The 19,533-nt window shown below is 40.8% G+C and overlaps 1 protein-coding gene across 1 annotated transcript; it reads right to left on the bottom strand.

The window, feature by feature from the left end:
* Window positions 1–102: 102 nt before the first annotated feature.
* Window positions 103–5,932, bottom strand: elp6 (elongator acetyltransferase complex subunit 6). Its single transcript, XM_039805907.1, has 7 exons — window positions 5,617–5,932; window positions 5,455–5,533; window positions 4,474–4,544; window positions 3,720–3,844; window positions 2,514–2,730; window positions 1,267–1,428; window positions 103–876 (listed from the first exon to the last, which is right to left on the bottom strand). Exons 1-7 carry the CDS (start codon window positions 5,668–5,670, stop codon window positions 751–753), a joined length of 834 nt encoding a protein of 277 aa, XP_039661841.1. The 5' UTR covers window positions 5,671–5,932; the 3' UTR covers window positions 103–750.
* Between the last annotated feature and the right edge of the window lie 13,601 nt (window positions 5,933–19,533).

The following is a 19,533-nucleotide window of genomic DNA, read 5'->3' as shown; positions in this document are numbered from 1 at the left end:
ACTCCGACCTCTCAACCTGCAGTGTGGTTTGCTGCAGAGACAGGGCGACCTCTAGTGTGCACATAGACAATGACAACAATTTCCACTGTTTTATATACAGTCTATGGTTTAAATAGATTTTATTCAACGAAGATCCATTCAGTGGTAAGATGATTCTGGGTGGACATAATCATCTATTTATTCATTGTTATTCTCTCGGCTAAATACCAGCCGTCCATTTGACCAATGTATGTTCTTTTTCGGTTTACAGTAAAACTAGCAGTCCTTCCATTGTTTATGAATGCCCACTTACCATCACAAATGTAAAACGGTCTGCATTCATAGCATGCATGCATGTGACAACACACAAAAACTGATTCAACTAATAACCGAATATTGACAGCAGCATGGGTCTTTAGACACACCTTCAGCAGACCAGCCTGATAATCAGACTCAACTGTCATTTTGTTTTCACTTCACTTATTTGAATAGCTGGGAGGAAAAGTGAAATGAGAAGTAGGCAGCGATTCAGAGGGGCTGGCAGAATCACAGCGTCCATCCTCCAGACAGTCTGGGGTCCAGGCTGGGTCGTCGACACTAGCGAGCATCCAAATGTAAAGCCTGGCTGTGGTTGGTAAATTTGGTCCAGTTCGCCAACTACCAACCTAGCTAAACACCCAGCATGTGTACTGTCTGGTGATATTAAAACTAACAGTCAGTTGTCACATTTAAAAGAGACAAAAAGGCAAACAAGGATGTTGAAAGGTGCAACTAGAGAACAGCGCTGGACGTCCCAGGAGCAAAGAAGGAGGCTCCTTTATCGTGGACCTTGTACTGAAAGAGTTTCTTCTGTGTGTACTGCCCATCACCTTGTCTCCTCCTCCAACACACTTCCACCTGAAAGTAAAGAACACTACTGGTTTACTTACATTGTTTAGTAAAATCTGTTTGTGCGTCTTGCACTGATCACCTGCAAGACATACTGTAGATATATGTAACCTCTTACAGACCTTGTGCCATATATATCACCATTTGTGTCACTTTTGAAATATATCATATTTCAATGTCAACTTTGGCATTGGTACATTCTGACCATTCTTGACAATTCTGACATTTTGTTGACCAAAGGATTCATCGAGAAAATAATTGGCAGTTTAATAATTAGTCATCTTTATATACAGCACTATACTCAACTGTATGCAGTTGTACTTGGACTATAGACACATCTGTGGTGTTAGAAGTTGTATCTATCAGAATCATAAAGACCGTACGGACAAACACACTAACCTGGCCATGTATGTCCCTGCAGAAGCCAGTGGGGAGACCCTGTACATGAAGAGTGAGGCTACACTGGTGGGTCAGGCCCTTCAGAAGTCTCTCGGAGCCTTCATCATCTCCGTCATCCTCCTCTTCTTCCCCGTCACAGCGTACCAGCATCACCACATTGCCCTGCAGTCACAGTCAAAGTTATGTTGATAAGAGTTTTTATTACAGCTGTTCACTTTATCCGGGTAAATACATCTTACAGATACATACATCTTACTCACAGAGCAGAAGAGCATGATCAGCTCAAGACTACGCACACGGCCTTGCACAACTGACAGACCGAGAAAGTCATTTGTCCCCAGGGCCATACAACTCTACAACGCTTCACAAAAGGGAAGAGGAGAGATAGACTTCTTTGCATAGTCTGTCTGCCTCTCCTCCCTCTCCAGCACTTCCACTACCTCCTATAACAATAGTTATTTACTGACTGTCCACTGGCCTGCTGTTTGCTGGCTATATTAGCCCATATGCACAACCCCTCCCTCTGCTTCATCCTTGCACTGCTGTAGTTTTTGTGTTGCTATGTCTGCATTGTTCTCTTGTATTGTCCATATGTAATGCTGGTCTCTAGACTTTGTGTCCTTGCACCACTGGACTTGTTTGCACTGCCACCATGACACACGCTCTCATAGAGCACCTTGCCATGCGTGCTGGGTCACAGGGTGGGCCCCTGCCCTGTCACTGCGTGCGTCTCATGCTTGTACATCCTTTGGAGCATTCATGTTGATTTTTTGATTTGGTGTCTTTTCTTTTGTTGTCCACGTTCATGTGGATTTGTTATTTTGTCATCCTGTTTGTGATGTATGTGTATGTTGTGTGTGATGTCTTTTGAGCTACTGGGACCTTGAATTTCCCCTTGGGGATCAATAAAGTCTCTCTCTCTCCCCCTCTTCCTCTCTATCTATCTATCTATCTATCTATCTATCTATCTATCTATCTATCTATCTTATACACACACACACACACACACACACACACACACACACACACACACACACACACACACACACACACACACACACACACACACACACACACAAACACACACACACACACACACACACACACACTAATGTTATGAATACATGTCACTGCAAATTCCATTCAAACCACAACCAGCTCACCCCTGGCTGTGCCGACTGAGAAGAGTATATGCCACCTAACAAGTCTCAAATAAATCATGCTTTGACTGACAGCAAGGATCTCACCTGTAGCTGCGAGCAGACGGTGGCTCGGCAGTAGTGGCTGAAGTCCAGCACGGCTCCAACGCTCACCCCCAGACTGAGGAGCACACTGAGGTCATCCACCAGCAACACCGGGGGACCCCACTCCTCTGCCCCATCGGCCTCCTCTTCCCCGCCACCAGAACTGGTCACACTGGACCGGACAAACTCGTACAGGCTCTTAAGGCCAACGGCGGGATCACTGAAGGCCGAGAGAGAGGCAACAAGGTGTCAGACAGGCAAATGTGTGTCGTTATCACAGGGTTCCTACATAGGTCTGGAAGTCTGAAAATATGTGGAAACATTTATAGCATTTTACATCTTGATATGTTGGAAAAGGAGAAAAATGTGAGTAGTGTTTAAATGTAATATTGTTGGCTTGGTAAACCAGATAGACGGTTCAAAATGCAGTTGCTAGACTTTTAACTGGCACAAGGAGAGAAGGCAACACATCACTCCAGTTCTGGCTCACCTGCATTGGCCTGCATTTGTTTTTAAAGCCTTGAACGGACTTGCTCCGCAATATATCGCGGACCTGCTAACTCCATATTCTGCCCCCAGATCACTCAGGCCATCCTCACAACAGATCCCCCTAGTCCCTCTCTCACGCTGCAAAACTGAAGGGGACCGTGCTTTCTCCGTGTATGCTCCCAGGCTTTGGAAAAGCCTCCCGCCACATATTAAGGCATGTTCTACTACTGAAAACTTCAAATCTAATATAAAGACCCATTTTGTTTTTCACTTGGCTGCCTGGCTTCTGTCAAGCCAGCTCCTGATCGGTCTTTTTATTCCCTATACTGCCTTTTGAGCCATTGCTGATTTAATTCACTCTTCTAACGTCCTTCTTTTTTGGCGTTGGTTTTACCATGCAAGTTGTTTTGTATTACATTTTGTGGTGATGGGTTTGTTATGTACTTTTTTTATTTTTTTTTTATTTATGTAGCCTGCTGTTGTTTATCTATGTATCGAGGCATACTTTACCCCATCTGCCCTGGTTGTAAAGCACTTTGGGTCAGCTTATGCTGCTTTAAATGCGCTATATAAATAAAGATGACTTGACTTGACAAACTCAAATACATACAATGATAGTTATGTTCATTTACATCAGGGTTACAAATACACAGCAATGACATATCAAAAGATATACCTCTGTAAAGGTAAGAAAATAAAGTGTACAAAATGGGTTTGTACCTGAGGAAGCCCATGGCTTGACTTCTTGTGTCAGTTTCTTGAGGAATCAAAACTGACAGCGACTCATTCAGTCCCTCTAGGAAAACCAGCTGACCCTTCTCCTTTGCTTGTACTAGGCTGACACCCTGAGGACACACAATTCACACACAAATTAAACGTCATCACTTGTCATTGCACCAAGCTAAATCCAAACATATTTTTTTACACATTAACTAGAAAAGCTTGTGGTGAACAAAAATGGGGTCATACATGCCACAAAGATCTAGCATTACAGATGCATGCACATCCAGTGTATGCATACCTAAAACTAAAAGATAACAGATAAAAGCTAAGTGGATACAGTGGTATTTGACTGACCATATAATGGGTGACACGTTGTTGTAAGACACATCACATTTAGCCTTTTTTTATCCAATTCTTTTTTTTTTTTACATTTCTGAGCAGTCAAAATTAGGAGAAAGCCACCAATAATGATAAACTCTGTCGATATTCCTGTGACCGAAGAAATAATGTATAATGCAGAAGTGACAAGGAATGAAGTAAGAATTAAGAATGGTTAAAGTGTGTTTTAAAGTAGGAGGCTGACATGATGGATTCAGTTGAGTAAATGCAAAATAAACACATCAATATCAGACTAACTGCAATGTAAACTGCTAACCCTTTAATGTCATGAGGTTTTCAAATAACACTCTCCTCTTACAGTGTAAATGTTAAATGAGAATACAGTACAGGGATGACAACATTAGAGACTCACCAGTCTTTGACTAATTGCACTGTAATGATTGAAGGACTGCACCAGACCCAGAAACCACACTTTGCAGCGTGCTGAAATGAAAAAAAAAAGAGAGAGAGATCAGCTGTGGCTCAAATACGTGTGCAAGATATATCGAGTAAATATCGTTATCGCAATATCACGTTGCGCAATATTATATCTAGGGGTGCAAGATATATCGACTCAATATCGTTATCGCAATATCACGTTGCGCAATATTATATCTAGGGGTGCAAGATATATCAACATCGCAGTATATCGAAAGTGTCGCAATAAGTATGCAATATTTTGTTTATTTTGTGGAGCGCCGCGTCCCGTCTGTTGGCTGTGTGGCTTAGTTGTGTTTGATTTAGAGCCCGCTTGAAATGCTATAATGATCCTGTTTCATTGGCCAGTTACCGTGCCACTTGCACGTTAGTGCAATTCAGCGCACGGGTCCACTACGACCCTATGTAGCGTACCACGTGTATGCATATTTCAACAGAGTGACAGTGTAAGTGAAGAAATGGATAGAGACGACAAAACGGAACGAATCAGAGAAGCGAAAGAAAAGTTGTGTCCTGTTCTCTTTATTTATATATTGTATACTGTTCAACCAGTAAAACATGTCCTGTTCTGTAGACATGGTCCTTATTTATTTATTTATTTATTTATTCATTCATGTTGGACCAGTCCAATATGACGGTCAGTTGAAATAAACCTTGTGTTGTAAGAAAACTTGTTTAATTTGTTATGAATCTATATAGATGCGTTTTCCCGTAACTTTTGTAATTTTACATATGTTTCAAAATATCGAAATTAATATCGATATCGCAATATTCATAATCGATATCGCAATATCACATTTTGTCAATATCGTGCAACCCTAGGCTCAAACCTCTGGCTAAATAAGTTGGATCAGACACGAATGACCAGTTTGTCTCATTCAGATACTTTTGATACACTTGACAGGTGATAACTCACCTCGTAGGTACAAAGAGAGGAAGTGGTGAATGAGGAAAGAGGCATCACTCTTTCTGTCTGAGAGCAAGACAAATTCCCCCTGTAACGTTACAATAGGAGGACAAAGTAAGCTACAAACTTTAGATGCCAGATCAATAAAAAACAAAAAAGTTAACTCCTCACCTGTGTGAAGCTGTCGGGAGTGGTGTTCAAGATACTATTGAGCTCTGTATACATAGCTAGCTAATTATAACGCTAACGTTACTAGCTAGCTAACCTAACTGTAATTAAAACAAGCTAAACAGTGTGTGAGTGGGCTAAGATAACGTTACAAAACAGGAGTTGCTAGCAGGAATTAATCTCAAAATGTGTCTTGTAAATTCATAGGTTTAAAAACTAACGTCAAAGTTTCTACTTTACTACACAACGTAATTCCTTTCCTCTCAACTAGCTGCTGTGCTAACGTCAAGTTAAGTAGCATTCTATGAAAGAAGAATAGCTAAACACCTAACAAGAGGTCTCACTCTGCACTCTAGCGGAGATGTACCTTTGGACCACGGAAAAAGCCGTTAACGTCTTCCTGCTGCGTAAATATATTACGTTACATACTTATTTTTGTAAGTTGTATTGATTCTAGACTACACAAAATCAAAACCACAAACGTCTTCAAAGTGAATTTTAGGTTGTCATGCGTATTTGTTTTTGCAAAAACAGCCACCTCAAGTCTGTGACAGAATGGTCTCCATGGCGACAGCTTTGTACAGTGATCTTAATAGACGATCTTTGCTTGCACATGGCGACTTCTTCGACGTGTTTCCATCCCTAAATGTAAGACACCGCCACCTGTTGGTGGTACTTTGTTAATGGGAATAGTTGTGGTGGTGTTAGAACCAATGTTACTATAAATAGACAGTTACATGCAGGAATCAAGTCAGCCACAGTCAAATGAATGACAGTAAAGGAATTATTCTCGTCTCGTGACAAATTCTGCCTCAGAGAAACCAAACCTGACCTCTATTTTGCATTGTTCCACTTTAGATTCTAAATTTGTCAATCTTTAGCATCCAAATGTGACTCAAGAGAGAACTAAGGCTACGTTCAGACTGCAGGCAAAAGTAGCCCAAATCAGATTTTTTGGGGGGTCAAGTGACCAGGTCAGACTTCTTCAGAAGTAGTGTGAAATCAGATTCAAAATCAGATTTAGACCACTTCCATAATGTGGTCCTGAATCAGACCCAGGTTTTTTCAACGCGGCCGCTGTGTGAACAACCAAGGCGGATCTGACTTTTTTGTCAATCCACATCGACATTTGTCACAATTATGCGCCGGCGGGAGTTAGCCCTAGACACAAGACAGTAAAATTAAAAACTTGACTAGGCCTACAAAATGGAAAACAGTGATGGAGCAAGTCAATGGAGGGAGAGTGAGGTGTTAGACCTGATTAGTGTATTAATGTTTTACAGCTGCCATTACACAAACATTTTGAAATAAAAGTGAAAATGCTTACTTCTTCCATAACCTCCCTAACTTTAGTGCAACAGCGTGCTGCATCTGATGTCATTGTTCTTTTGCACATGCAGGTCAACCGCAAACAGTTCACACTGGAATCTGGTATAGGCCATGTTTTAAAAGGTAATGTGAACAGCCAAACAAAACAAAAAAATCCAAATTAAGCACTAAGACTTGCAGTGTGAACGTAGCCTAAAGCTGAATCTCATTTCTCATCTTACCCCTTCCCCTTCCCCCTACCCCTTCCCCTTACCCCTACCCCTTCGTCTTACCCCTAGCCCTTGTCCCTCGAAACAAGGGGTAAGGGGTAGGGGTGAAAACATACCCCTATGAAATGAGACGCCACTTGGTTACATCATCATACATACTTAGGTCTGTTTGCAATAAATATTTTTTTATTTATATTTTAGTCTCTTTCAAAGGTGTATTTATAATACTGAATTGATAAAAACTGAGATCGTCAAAGTGCTTTATCCTTGGTTAGTCAGTGAAATTTTGCTATTAGATATTTTCATGTTATGCTTTGTAATAATCTATGTTCTTTTTTTGCTTATCTGTTTTTGAGACAATGCTCTGCAGAGAGATTTCTGCGCAAGGAAACCAGATGTGAACCTCGTTCATACTCTCACTCGCACTTTTACTTTTCATATACATTAAGAATATATGACCAAGTATGTAGAGGTTATTAAGAAGGACGTCTTACATTATGGCAGAAAATATGTTAAAAACACCAAAGAGAGGATGGCTTAAATCCTTATTTTTGGGCTCAGCCTGCTCTGTCTGCACAAACCTGCTTCCTGCTCAACATTTAATCAACCCTATGCTTAAAGGGGGAATATGGAGGCACACCAGTGTTTTACTTTCGGCTTTATTCAGCTGAGCTCAAGTTTGCAGGCCTCTGCAGCACAACTGGTTCACTCTCACTGGTCTCACCATGCTGTTTTCGAACTCCTGAAAATCATTCCGATGCCAACAAAAAGTGTGTGCTGATCTGGCTCGTTTGAATAGAAAAAGCAGAAAACCCGCCAACGTATCTTTCTTTTTTCTTAAGTGTGGTCGAATGCAGGCTGGGTTACGCATGTCATCCATCTTATCCTCACTCGGTTCATGCTGCAGAACAGCGGAATGAAAACACTTTTAAGTAAAATGGGAGATAGAACAGTTGCAACTGATCGTGCTTTGAATCAGCAGATGGCAGTGTGTAGCTCTCCAGCAGCTCAATATCAAACACATCAACACTGCAAATGCAATGAATCTGCATTTTAATCTCTAAACATGTTTTATATTACCCTACTAATGACACAGGCCTTCTGAACATCTCAGACAGAGCAATACCATCCCTGCACTGCAGTTTAGCTCACACATGTTTTTTGTTATTACACCAGACACACAAGACATTTCCATCTTCTCCACTGTTATATGTGTGACGACCCCTCCCAATCTGCCTGCCTGTCATGTTCTGCTCCTTTGTCTGCAGGTACTGGGGGTGGGCGGGTAGGTGGAGCTGGGAGGGTCGTCTGTACCTGGCCATCTGGGCGTGGCTTACAGAAGGCATAAAAGACTGCCTTCCTGGGAGTCTCACTCTCTCTCAGCTGGTCCTACTGATTCCATCCACACACATGGCAAACACCACTGATGTCTACTACATTTACACACCCTACTATTGCATTTATGTTGAGTTAAGTTGTGTTATTAGTCTATTTAGTTAAATAAACTACTTTTTGATTACTCTATCTGTGTGTGACCTCCCTTTCGTTGCCGGCCTTGAGCCAGACGGTAACATATGGTACACAAGTGTTGTCGTCAAGTCATAAAAGCTTACTTTTGTCACACCAAAATATTTTTATAAGATAGTATGTTGGCTCTTGGTTGTTGACTTTAGTCAAATATTTTTTTTTTTTATATTTAAAAAAAATATATAATCTAAAATGAGAAGTTAAAGCTGCTTTAACAGGTTTTTTTTTACCACTTGGGGGCAGCAGAACAAGCTGTCAACACAACTTTAACATATCATCACTTTATAATGTTGTTAGGGCGTTTGAGGACACTTTTACACATCCAGCTGAAGCAGAACATTAGCATTTGGAGTCATGTTTGTGTCCACCTGATGAATATAAGTACAATATTTACTCTCCTTTAAGCTTTGTTTTGGTCTCTGCCAGCTCCTGAGTGAAATATTTGGCTTTTTAGCTGCTACATGTTCCACTGTGTTCACCAGCTATAACTGTCTGTCTGCTGTTTGGTGCTGAACAGGCAGCATAGGCTACAGTGGGTTTATCAGAGGTTATTTCTGTGGAAAGAAAATTGATGAGAGCGGCGAGACTGAACCAAAGCAGGGAAGTTGAAGGCGGTAGAATCAAAACACTGAAAGTCACTAAAAGGCTTTGAACTGCTGAGCGGAACGAGTCACATGATAGGTAATGTAGTGAATATCCACGACGTTCCACTTCCGGGACTGCTCCATAGCTGCCGGAAATTCCACCGGATGTCCCTCTTTTCGGCCGGATGTCCCTTCTTTGTGTTGGCGTTCTAAACTCTGGTGGATTTCTGAGGACTCTGGTTAACTGCTCCTCAGATCTCTGCAGGGTAAATCCAGACAGCTAGCTAGACTATCTGTCCAATCTGAGTTTTCTGTTGCACGACTAAAACAACTTTTGAACGTACACACGTTCCACCAAAACAAGTTCCTCCCCGAGGCTATTTTGCTCAGCGGCACCCAAGACGATTGGGATTGGTTTAAAGAAATGCCAATAAACCAGAGCACGTTTTTCTCCCATCCCGGAATGCTGTGTGGACTCGCCAGACCCTCCACCGCAGCGCTGTGGAGGAAGGTCTGGCAACGCGAGACTATAGGTAATGCATACACCTTTCGTATTACATATAATCATTTGATCCATTGTTAATATAAATATATTTATGAGTGCGGCTTCAAAGATGAGAACTATGAAACTATGTGTTTTAACTTGTGTTTCCACCCCCTACGTGTCTGCCTGTAATCTTGAGCAACCAGATGAGCAGCTCCAAATTAGGGTCATACTAAAAAAAACATCAGAGGTTGTCAAGTTCAAGTCGTGGGAATGAGAAGCTACGGCAAGTCAGGTAGTCTAGTTTTCTGCAACTTTGTCTGCAAGAAGAAGAAAAAACAGACTATTCCAGCAGGGCTCAATAAAGTATCACATAATACACTCTTCTACACGTATACTGACATCAGTATTATTTCAAACTGCTGAGTCAGACTGAATGGTTCAGGATCAGAGTACAAACATTGAATCATGTGAGAAGAGTAATACAAAAACAATCCAGTGAGCTGTCATTGACTTATCGTTCGGCAACCTGCCTGCTTGTTCCGGTATAATTGATGGTACAGACATGCAAAAGCATGAATAAATGCTTTTGTTTCTGTCTCTGTGAACGTTGGTAGCAGCCTTTGTGGTTGGAGACCCTGCTAATTCCTACAGTCCCTGAAGTGTTCCTTAACAAGACAGTCACGCACTGTCACAGCACAGTATGGTTTAACCCTCCTGTTGTCCTCGGGTCAAATTTGACCCAGTTTCAAAAAGTTTCTATATCAGAAATTTGGTTTTCTTTTCAAACAAATTGTCCAAAAAAATAACGTGGATGTTTCACTACCATAATTTATTTAACAAGTTAAATAAATAATCAGTTCACGACTTTCATTGAATTTGGGTAGTTTAGTCAATTTTATAGCATTTGAATAAAAAAACAATAGATAAAAGAACTTTTAAAAAAGTGACAAAAATGTCAAAAAAAGTGATACAAATGTTAAAAAAAGTGACAAAACAGTGACAAAAATGTCAAATAAGTGACAAATGTAAACAAAAAAAGCTTTAAGAATTTGGGGAAAAAAAACACACGAACTTCAAAAGGCTCAGGAAAAGTCGACAAACGTTGAAAAAAGTGACAAAAACATCGGGGAAAGCCACAAAAGTGTCGAAAAAGACGACCAAAACAGTGATAAAAGCTTTTTCATTTAAAATTTTGACTCGGAAAAACAGAAAGTTGCAGGTCGACGGGAAGACAACAAGAGGGTTAATTGATTGCTTCCTGGAGAACAGCTAAATGCCATGTGTTAACATCATTGCGCAGTAGCAGACACAGAATATGATCAAAACACAAAAATGTTTTTTTTTTTTTCAACATGCCGCAAGCTTTGACATGAAACCTGCAACATGACAATTACTGGGTTCCCAGTTGCGGACATTTTCTAATTTTTAAAAGCTGCCAGAGGAGGCCAGTGGTCGTCTACAACAAAATGCAAGCTAGCATTCACTTTGTCTGAGTCACTTCCCACGTTTGTCCCATAGACTGTGTTGTCCTGGGCCAAGACAGACACTTTAAATACCTCTACATTATGCTCCAACTTCCGGTTTCAACCTGACATACAGTACGTCAAACTATGGAAGCAGATTCCCATAGAAATTCTTGTGTTTTTTTAGTTTTCCTTGAATAAGAGCTTCTGATAAACATCAACAAAATGCAACATATACATTCACAGAACAATTTTCAAGATGACAGCCAAGGACAGCAAGATATGACGAACTGTTCATCGTGGGCTGTGGGGGTTCAGAGTCCGCCGTCCGGACCGCCGAAGCTCGTTGTTCGCGGAGGCTGGCAGCGAGTGAGTGCTGACGGGGCTGCAGACCGAACAGGGGGGGGAAGGAGAGTACGTGTCGTCCTCCCATCGCAGGACTCGACCCTTAGCTTTGCTGCGGCCATTAACAGTCTTGGCGCAGGGCCCGTTGGGGATTCGAGGTTTAGTTTTGGGTGCCCTGTAGAGGTAGACGTCATAGTAGGCAAAAGGACCCCCCGAAGACTTGAACTTAGTCCTCTTGGCGAGGTGGAGCTCCAAGTCGATGGTCACCTTACAATGCAGGAATAGACCGGTTATTGACATGCAAAACAAGTCAAGTGACAGAGATCTACTGACACAGAAACACACAGGACGGATAGAAATCTACACCCATTAATCAAAGATTACAAGAGCTACAGAAAGTACTAGGGGTACGAGAAAACATCGTTACAGCATAGTATCGCGATATTTCCCCTGGCAATACTGGTTCGCTACACGGACGCCAAGTATCGATATATATCGTATGTTATTAGATAAATTGCATAATGAGAAATTTTGGTACTAGCATAATTGATTGACAGGTCATCATTTCTAGGGTAAAGAGATATCACTTTAGCCAAAGATGATGCTCAAACAAAGAAAAGCCTTCATCATTGACCACATCAACAAAAGAACAGGGCAAGACTTTACTTTAGTCACGCAGCCTCATCATCACCATCATCATTATAATCATCATCACCATCATCATCATCATCATCACCATCATCATCATCATCATCATCATCATCATCATCATCATACTATAGTCTTCCTGAAGCCAACAGTTGGGTCACATCACTCTCAGCCCCCTGAAGTCATCACACTGCCTTGCTGCCAAACCGGTCGCTCATTCACATGTAGTGCAGGGCGCAGCGAGGGAGTGGGGGGGGGGGTGTTGCACTGCTTTAGACTGGTAATGCATTACATTTACATCAGAAAGAAAGCCAAAAGGGTCCTATTCTGATCAGCAGCATTCCTCAGAGTCTCATTAGTAAACTAGACGGTGCCAGAACGATTCATTTAGACTTAACCCCCCCCCTCGCTTCTCTCCTCTTTCCTTTTGGTTTCAATCCCTTCTTTGTAAGGCACACTGTGTGCTTGTGTGCATGCATGCATGTAATTCTAAATTAGGTGTGTATCCATATGTGTTTTGTTTTTAGTGTGTGTGCGTGCGTGTGTGTTAACATGTGCATGCATGTAGATCCAAATGTGTACATTTTGTGTTAATTTGGACATTTTCACGTGTGTTTTTGCATACATGCATGACTTTGTGTGTGCGTTTGCCTGTGTATGCCTCTATCATGCATTACTATGTGTGTGTGTGTTTGCGTCTGCATCAGCCAATCACGGTGGCCCCTTCAATATCCTAACACCATCATTCCACCACATCGTCAGCCAATCACAGGCCGCTGAAGAATCCCAAGTCCCAGCAGGTTTGACTCGGAAGAGCAGAGAAAGAAAAAAAAAGATAAAAAAATCTTGACATGCCTCCACCATGTTCTCTGTTTCCCAATTCTTATACCCTCATTATCCTCCACACACATTTTATACCTCAGAGCTCTAGCGGTAATGGGAGCATGGCTGCATGATTTTGGATACAATATAAATGAAAGTAACACAGTACATTTACAGTATATTTTCTATAGTATAATTTTGAGGTTCTTTTATTTTACTACTTTTATTCAGTGATTCTCAAAGTGCGGTCCGTGGCACTCTGCCAGGGGGTCCGTGGAAAGTTTTCACATTCATTCATTTAAATTATTATGATATGAAAAATGTATTTATTTATTTATTTTATACAAAAGGCTTCAACGAATAATATTTACATTTTTTAATCTATAATAGTTCATAGATTACGGTCTAATCCAACAAATCTGTAACTCTTAGAATCATCAATGTCTGACATTTACAGCTTCTAGATACTTCGCAGTTTAAGATTTTATAAAACATAATCGCATGGCACATGATGTTGATGATGTTATAGCCTAAAATGAATCTGGTGATTCTCAACTTCAGGACCCCTCCAAGGGGGTCACAAGATAAATCTGAGTTGTCACAGGATGTCAAATGGTATAGGAAAGGAGAAAATACATACTTTTTGCTGTGAAAAGAAAATATATATTTTTCTTCTGGTCCCCAACAGTTCACAACATAACAAATGACACATGCAACTTCTAGACATATGCACCCTGTGACAAGGGGTCAAATATAAGTCTATTTCACTCTCCTTTTAGTTCTAGATGCTGCTGTTTTGGTCTCCACCAACTCCTGAGGAAAATATATGTCTCTTTTGCTGCTGAATAGTCCTCAATGTTCACCCAGCACGTTGCTAGAGCTATCTGTCTGTCTACAGAGAGCTTTTTCACTGAAAACAGCTGCCTGCTGCAGCCCCGAAAATGATGCTGATGAGAGGGGATGAGACTGAACCAAAACAGCTGCGGGCAGTGATACCAAAACAATTAATATGTCAACCTTTACTTAAATAATAGTACTGCACTTACAGATCATAATTTGATGTCTTTGCACGCACACACTCATCATCCTCATTACTGGTAGCTGGGAAACTAAAATCTGACCAGTCATGGTGAGGACAGTGCTGTGTATGTGTGTGTGTGTGTGTGTGTGTGTGTGTGTGTGTGTGTGTGTGTGTGTGTGTGTGTGTGTGCGCACACACAGAAAACCGACAAAGGGCCAGCAACGCTGCGGCCTCATCTGAGACCCATTCAGGGCCGTTCATCACGTGTGTGTGTGTGTGTGTTACTGTTGTACTTCTATCCTTGTGTGGGAACCAATTTGAGTTTTATACTTTTGGAGTGAGAATACTTTTGAAAGAAAGAACATTTTGTCCAGCCTGCCTCTACACAAAAGACTGAAGGGTTCAAGGGATAGTTAGGATTTTTTTTTTGAAGTGTGGTTGTATGAGGTACTTCTCCATAGTCAGAGTATCACCTACAGTAGATGGCGGTCGACACGCCTGCAGTTCGGAGACGCAGACAGAAGTCCAACACAGAAGCTGACGACTTGACTTGGACTTGTGTCAAATGGCTTCAGACTCGACTTTACTGTAATAGACCTCGAAATGACATGAGACTCAACTTGAGACTTGATTAAGACTTGTCTTGGAGGACTTGAGAGTTGACTTGCCACTAAAATACTTACTTAGGGTAAGGGGCCAGTAAAAGCGTTATGTCAGTGAGGGTCCTCACAAATATAGAAGTATAAAGTTTGTGTATGAGAAGGAGGGTGGTGGTGTGCATGGGAAGCTGACAGATGCTTTGAGCATGTATGAATGTATGTGTGCATGTGTGTGTGTGTGTGTGTTTGCCACAAGAAAATTGTAAGTGACAGCTGGAGAGCTGTGGAGGAGAGGATTAGGGCTGTCTGAAGTGATCGCAGAGTGTGACGTTGGACCCAATGTGAAGTGGAGAGTAGTTGAAATGCTCTGATATGCTACAGTTTGTTACTCGACGACCGCAAAGCTGCAGAAGAGTCACTTAATCTGCCTCGCCCATCCGCATGTGGGTGTGTTTGTGTGTGTGCGCGTGAAGCCAGAGGAACCCGGAGGTCACAGAGTTTGGATCGCGTCTGCTCAAACTGTAGCATCAGAACAGGTTTCCATGGCAACGACTTCCTCTCTGTGTGAAGATGCATGAAATCGCCGCCAGCAGCAGATAAGTGAGAGTGAAAGAGAGAGAGAGAAGAAGAGAGGAAGAGAGGAAGAGAGGAAGAGAGCGACTTGGTGAAAATGTTCAGAAGGTCACACACACACACACACACACACACACACACAAACAAAACTCTAAGGGTTAATATGTCCTTTTATTGCTGTAATAAAGATAGATCAACCAGTTGCTGCTTTATTCTGAGGGATCAGGTGATGTGTTCAAGTTCTCATTTTGTCATCCTTCACACGGTCACAAGAATGCTTTGTGGACTATATATTTTTCATCTGCATAGGGAGGTTGGTTGGGTGGTAGATGAGTCAAACAACACAGGACTTTCACCCAGGAGACCAGGGATCGTGTCCCACATGTCACGTTTCCTAAACACAACCATCCCTTTTTGTTTTCCTAAACCCAACCGTCCCGTTATTGTTTTCCTGAATCCAACCGTCCCGTTCTTCCGCGTGTCATGGAAACGCAAGCCCACCCACGACCTTTTCCTTAACTGCGTCAAAAGTGACGGCAATAGTCCTGACCAAGCACGTTTAGATAAAGCGTGTTTAGATCTGACGCTAAAGGAGACTTTTATCGTGTCCGTATTTTACCCGATGGGTGTGAGAATCTGTTGGTATTTCACCAGAAACTTAGTGGTTGAAACATTGGTCTTGTAGTGAAAGATGTTTACGAGCCAAATGAAAGGAGAATGAGTTGCTTTGAATGCAAGATTTAATGATTTACAAGTATGATGAGTTGGGAGTCTTGAGAGTTTAGAGACACTGCACCGTACTACTGATAATAGTACCATAGCGACTAAAAAAAACTGTAACTCCGTGATAATAATTCACTCTGTCACAGTGCTACACTCAGAGGGATGACGGCCCCTCCCCCATCCTGCTTTACTTTGCGCTGTTGGTAATGTAATGCTCACTTGTTGCCATGGCGTCCACTGATACTAGAGTGTGTGTGTTGTGTGTGTGTGTGTGTGTGTGAGAGAAGAGAGAGAGAGAGAGAGAGAGAGAGAGAGAGAGAGGCTGGCAGGAATAAAAGAGGGTGATAATTACTGTTGCTGCTGTTTTTGTAGCTTGCCTACTGCTGTTTCCTATTCTGGATAAAAAAAAATAAATAAAAAGACTCTTTTCTTTTACCTTCTGGGGGCTCAAAATGCTCTCTTACCCCCGTCTTTATTTATTTGAAGAAAGAGAAGTGCACCCAGACCTTCCCCCCACCCTCCATCCATCAGCACCCCTCCACCCCGGGAAGGATCCCCGACAATAACACTGTTTAACCCGTTGCTTTCTCAGTGATCCAAAGGAGAAAACCGACAAAGGGCCAGCAACGCTGCGGCCTCATCTGAGACCCATTCAGGGCTGTTCATCATGTGTGTGTGTGTGTGTGTGTGTGTGTGTGTGTGTGTTACTGTTGTACTTCTATCCTTGTGTGGGAACCAATTTGAGTTTTATACTTTTGGAGTGAGAATACTTTTGAAAGAAAGAACATTTTGTCCAGCCTGCCTCTACACAAAAGACTGAAGGGTTCAAGGGATAGTTAGGATTTTTTTTTTGAAGTGTGGTTGTATGAGGTACTTCTCCATAGTCAGAGTATCACCTACAGTAGATGGCGGTCGACACGCCTGCAGTTCGGAGACGCAGACAGAAGTCCAACACAGAAGCTGAAGACTTGACTTGGACTTGTGTCAAATGGCTTCAGACTCGACTTTACTGTAATAGACCTCGAAATGACATGAGACTCAACTTGAGACTTGATTAAGACTTGTTTTGGAGGACTTGAGAGTTGACTTGCCACTAAAATACTAACTTAGGGTAAGGGGCCAGTAAAAGCATTATGTCAGTGAGGGTCCTCACAAATATAGAAGTATAAATGTATGTGTTTGTGTATGAGAAGGAGGGTGGCGGTGAGCATGGGAAGCTGACAGATGCTTTGAGCATTTATGAATGTATTTGTGCCTATGTGTGTGTGTGTGTGTGTGTGTGTTCTATTGAGCCAATTCAGCATCCTGAATGGAACAAAATGCTCTAAAGAACAGAGGTGAAATGTGTGTGTGTGTGTGTGTGTGTGTGTGTGTGTGTGTGTGTGTGTGTGGGCATAAATATGAGGAGTTCATTTCTATATATCCATTTGAAAGATCACACATCTTTAAACCCTGCGGGTTCTATTCTATTGATTTGGACATATATTGTTTGTTTCATTTTAAGGTCTACTTTTGTTCGGTTGTTGCAGCCTGTGACTTCAGTATAAAAATGTTGTTGTTTCATATTGTGAATTTGATTCCTGGTGAAGGTCCATGACGAAACGTATCAATAGTAAACTCCGAGCTGACAGTGTGTGGGGATTGAACCCTTTTCTATCACGTGATTTAAATTTCTCACTCACCTGTTTACCAACGGTGAAACGCGACAGTTTCACTACATGTGTTTGTCAAACAACAAGTTTAGTCACCGACAGTTCCTTAAAAAAACATTGTGTAACACTATTGTTTTCATTGCTGTAAACCACTTAACCCTCCTGTTGTCCTCTGGTCAAATTTGAGCCATTTTCAAAAATGTTCTATATCAGAAATTCTGGTTTCTTTCAATCATATTGTAAAAAAAAAAAAATGGTGGATGGTTCTGTACGACGCACTTCACAAGTAAACAAAAAGATCAGTTTACTACTTTCATTGAATTTGGGTGTGTAATTCAATTTTATGGCATTTGAAGAAAAAAATTGACAAAAGAACTTTGGAAAAAGAGACCAAGAGACAAAAACATCAAGGGAAAAAAGTGACAAAAATGTTGGAGAAAGCTTCAAAAACGTAGTTAAAAACAACAAAAATGTCTTTAAAAAAACGCAGAAAACAATCGACAAAGAACTTCGGTAAAAGGGACAAAAACATAGAGAAAAAAAAAAGTAACAGAAATGTTGGAGAGAGCTTCAAAAACGTGGTTAAAAACCACGACAAAAATGTCTTTAAAAAAAAACGCAGGAAAAAAAAAAAAGAACTTTGTAAAAAATGACAAAAAGTGTCTTGCGGTTTTAATTTGAATATTCTGACCCAGAAAAACTAAAAGTTGCATCTGGCATGGTCGACGGGAAGACAACACAAGGGTTAATAGGCACTTTATGTTTGAATGTGTTATGTGATTGTCTACAGAAGATGTGTCACAGTTCATATCCTACTATATATGTGCATGTGCAAGTGTTTTTTTATTTGCAAGTGTGAGCGTGTCTGCGTGGGTTCAGTCGGAAACAGGGAAGCGTCTCAGGAGGCAGGAAACATGCAGAAGCAGCAGACTGGTACCTGGAGTTTGCCATCATGATTTATGTGCAGAGAAGACAACGTTCGGTAACACTTTACTTGAAGGTATCTACATAAGAGTGACATGACACTGTCATGTCACTGTCATGACACATGAACCCTAACACTAACCCTAACTCTACCTCTAACTCTAATGACTTTTTAACCCAAATCTAACCCTAACCCTAACCCTAACCCTAACTCTATCTCTATCTCTAACCCTAACGCTGACCCTAACTCTATCTCTATCTCTAACTCTAACTCTAACCCTAACTTGTCATGACAAAAACCGAATGACTTACTAAAAGAAGCGTTGTCATAAACATTTAGGACTTGTTTATAATGTTTATGACACGTTCATGACAGTGTCATGTCACTCACATATGTAGATACTTTCAAGTAAAGTGTAACCCAACTTTTAAACAGTAGACCAGCTGTCGACTCTGGAGACGGTAAAACTCAGACACATCATCGACGTTTAAACCACAGAAGAACATAATTGAGACATTCTTATTTTTCTCTATCTATCTATCTATCTATCTATCTATCTATCTATCTATCTATCTATCTATCTATCTATCTATCTATCTATCTATCTATCTATCTATATCTGCTCTGTAGCCAACATCCATGTAATGTGAGAAAATATTTTGTATTGTATTTGTTTGGATCAATGTCACCTGATGTATGTGTAACCTTCTGGCGTATTATACCAAATTGCTCTTGTAGGGTTCAAAACCTTCTAATTTTAAAATTCCTGCTTGTTTTGGTTTCACAAACCCAGAAAGAATATATATATACATATACACACACATATATATATATATATATATATATATATATATATATATATATATATATATATATATATATATATATATATATACATATACACATATATATATATACACATATATATATATATATATACATATACACACATATATATATATATATATATATATATATATATATATATATATATATATATACTTTTCTCATCT

This window comes from Perca fluviatilis, chromosome 7, assembly GCF_010015445.1.
Source record: "Perca fluviatilis chromosome 7, GENO_Pfluv_1.0, whole genome shotgun sequence".
In the NCBI taxonomy this organism is placed as follows: Eukaryota; Metazoa; Chordata; class Actinopteri; order Perciformes; family Percidae; genus Perca; species Perca fluviatilis.
This window is presented reverse-complemented; position numbering and strand designations above follow the sequence as displayed.